At 40.5% G+C, this 3,201-nt stretch overlaps 2 protein-coding genes across 2 annotated transcripts; both read right to left on the bottom strand.

Moving 5' to 3' along the window:
• Positions 1-1,119: 1,119 nt before the first annotated feature.
• LOC107940851 (G kinase-anchoring protein 1-like) lies at positions 1,120-1,569 on the bottom strand. Its single transcript, XM_016874311.1, has one exon. It carries the CDS (start codon positions 1,567-1,569, stop codon positions 1,120-1,122), a length of 450 nt encoding a protein of 149 aa, XP_016729800.1.
• Positions 1,570-1,719: 150 nt separating this feature from the next.
• Positions 1,720-2,949, bottom strand: LOC107940850 (uncharacterized). The gene is made up of 2 exons (XM_016874310.1): positions 2,815-2,949; positions 1,720-2,700 (listed from the first exon to the last, which is right to left on the bottom strand). Exons 1-2 carry the CDS (start codon positions 2,947-2,949, stop codon positions 1,720-1,722), a joined length of 1,116 nt encoding a protein of 371 aa, XP_016729799.1.
• Between the last annotated feature and the right edge of the window lie 252 nt (positions 2,950-3,201).

Here is a 3,201-nt window from a genome sequence, read left to right as displayed (position 1 = left end):
CTCCTTCTACTCCTTTTACCTTCACAAAGCATGAATTTCATCATCCAACTTACAAGCTTACAATCTCATGAAGTTTAACCTCATGGTACCTATCAAACTCTCACTCATTAGCTTCTATCATAAACCTCCAACAACACCCAATAAACATATACTTTGGGGGTCTATGGTAGAACCAAGAAAGGAACTCATAGATATCAAGATGTGAGCAACTACCATTATTCATCTAAGTTTAGCATGAAACACAATCATCACCCTTATTAATCTTTTATAGCCGAAAACCATACTCACCCCCAAAATCGAAATTTCATCATGGTTTACAAAAATCACTTGATAACTCACTCAATATCAACTAAAATTTCAAAAGCTAGTACATACTTCCTTACCTTAATAGTGACTTAAGATGACCGATTGCTCATGTTACCAACAATATTCAAGATTTGAACATGGGCTAAGTAAGGGACTTAGTAACTAGCTTAATACATTCAACAATTTCCAAAAGCTACCATGCATTACATACCTTATTCAAGACTAGAAGGAGTGGCCGAATGTCTTACTTCCCCTTCCTCCTTCTTCTTAGCATTTTCGGCCAAGGATGGTAAAAGATGAACAAATTTTTTTCTTTCTTCTTTAGAACATTCGGCCAAGGGAAAATGAAGAAAGATGGACACTTTTTTTTTGTTTTTTTTTCCTTCTTACTTTCACGGCAAAAGGGGAGGAAAGAAACAATTACCACACATCCTTTCCTTTTTCCATTTCTTTATTCCCCATACTTCTTATTATATTTTATCCTACATACCTCACTAGGCCAACATGTTCCCAACATGTTTCCACCCATAGCATGGCCGGCCACTACATTTTAGGGAGGGGGAATTTGACATGCAAGTCCCCTTTTTCTTCCCCATGCACTAATAGGTCCTCATGCATTGACCTATCACATTTTAAAATTTTCTCATATATGTCCTATTGACTAAATTCACATGCAATCGACTAAATCGAAGCTTGAAATTTTCACACAATCATGATTACATATTCTAGACAATAAACATCACATTCAAACCTTTCGGTGACTCGGTTTAGCGGTCCCGAAACCACTTCCCGACTAGGGTAAATTTTGGGCTGTTACACACAACTTCGTAATGCTGCTTCCAACTCTTCTATTTTACCCTTCATTTCTTCAATCTTGCTCAGACTTGCTTTCAGCTCTATTACAGAATTTTGACTTCTGTGTTGACGGAGAGACCCTTCTAACTCAACAACTCTGTCCTTTAGTTTTCCTTTTTCCTTTTGACTCTCTGACAAGCTCTTCTCCAAGGCTTCATTTCGTGCTTGCACTTCTTGGAATTTTCTTTCCCACCGGTCTGACTTGTTTCTTTCCTCTCGAATTTCTTCACGCCACTGCTCTGAAGTCTTTCCAAGCCCGGCAGTTCTCATGGACAGACGCAGCTTCTTGTAATCAGTCTTCAAGCTATCTAACTCTTCCTCAGCTTTGTGCTTCTCCTTCCTTAGTTTATCAGCATCGAGCTTCTGAACATCGGCATCTAGTCTCAAATTCACTTTTTCTTCCTCCATTTGCTCGATTTTCCTCTCTAATTCTACATTTTTCCTTTCGAAGTCTTGCTTTATAATTTCCAGCTCAGTAGGGACAACACGCAAGTACTCCTGTATTGGCTGACTATCTTCTGAACCCGGCCCAGGAATGTTATCGTTAATCCTCTTAGCTCACCATTCGTCGTACTCGGGAGTTGTTATCGGACCCACAGCTAATCCCTTTATTCGGCGAGTCTGATTCCATGCACTGACCATCTCACGAACCCTCCTCTTGTAACCATCGCCCCTATACAAGAACTCACACTCGTCCAATCCCTGAGTTGCAGGCACGAACTGTCTTGACCTGTATTGCCTAAGTACTAGCAATGGTGCATAACCAACGGCTTCCCAAATCCCAATCAAAGGAACCCAGTCAAAATCCCCACATCGATATAGGATCTCACCTGGAAGCAACCATGGGGATCTCCACTTGATATCGTCCTCCTGCAAATTTTGAAAAATAACCATCCATTTCTCTTCCGAGATGTCATCCCTCCTCGGTGTAGCCACTATCTCTTTCAATGGTGAATAATTGTTAGAGAAGACCCGATATGAAACCTTATCGACCTTCCAAAAGTGACTATAAAACCATACAAGTAAGAGCTGCGCACATCCAATAAAGCTACCCTCTCCCGCTCTCCGGCATGCATTCAGTGACCTGAAGGTTTCTGCCAAAATTGTCGGGACTGGTGTAACTCTCTTTTCAAGCCGATCAAATAAGTCAGTGACTGCCTCGTCAACATGCCCCGAAGTCTTAGGGAACATAACCAAACCATATATACTTAAAGCAAAGACATCTACCTTCTTCCTTGCATCCGGGTGTGCTAGAATGAGATCCTTCAAAATTTTCCAGGGAATACAGTTGCTATCTCCCTTTTGCCTGATCCGAGCTGTAACCCACTGCTCACTCATCCCTGTTATATTCATTAACCTCTTCAAAAAGGTCGGTGCATTTACAGCATTCGAATAAACCTTATCCACTTGAATCTTCGAACACCGAAGTAAACCCGTGTATTCTTCTATTGTAGGCACCAAATTAACCCTCCCAAACGTGAAACAACTATAAGCGGGGTTCCAAAATTGTGCGAGAGCCTGAAAGAGACGCTTATCCACCTTCATATCAAGCAAATAAGGCAAATCCCTATAATTTGAATAAAATAACTATCTAACCTCATCATTACACTGCTTTCAAATTTCTTTCAACTCCTGCAAGTTGTTCTGGGTTACGCTAACACGGGTGAAGTCCCATAATTCGGATATGTACCCCTCGGCCAAGCTATCACCTTTCTCGCGCTGTGTGATTTCAGCCCAAGTTCGGACAGCCGCATTATCTTCCACTCTATCAAGAAACCTATTTCCCATGATAAGCTTTCTATTTAGCAATCGAATGTGAACCAACGCCTTTCTAAATGAGATGCCATGTAATTGAAATGTCATGCAATCAAAGTAAAACACAAAAAGTCAGCATCAATTAAATACAATATAACCAATAAATAGTAAAACTCCTAATTAGGTATCTACTAAGGTTAAGAGTAAGTCTACCTAGGGTGAGTTCCTAAAGGTCCACTATATGAGGTTTGGCTTCTAGAGCAAAGGTACCTAAACCAACAGATT

This window comes from Gossypium hirsutum, chromosome D06 (genome assembly GCF_007990345.1).
Source record: "Gossypium hirsutum isolate 1008001.06 chromosome D06, Gossypium_hirsutum_v2.1, whole genome shotgun sequence".
Lineage (NCBI taxonomy): Eukaryota > Viridiplantae > Streptophyta > Magnoliopsida > Malvales > Malvaceae > Gossypium > Gossypium hirsutum.
Note: the sequence above shows the minus strand (reverse complement) of the source record. Positions and strands in the feature narration are given on the sequence as shown.

Excerpts from the sequence above, each read along its gene's own strand:
- LOC107940851 (XM_016874311.1), bottom strand. The coding sequence starts at position 1,569 with ATGGAGGAAGAAAAAGTGAATTTGAGACTAGATGCCGATGTTCAGAAG.
- LOC107940850 (XM_016874310.1), bottom strand. The coding sequence starts at position 2,949 with ATGGGAAATAGGTTTCTTGATAGAGTGGAAGATAATGCGGCTGTCCGA. Across the intron at positions 2,701-2,814 it reads GGGACTTCACCCGTGTTAGC|GTGGATAAGCGTCTCTTTCA; the intron begins GTAACCCAGAAC and ends CTTGATATGAAG.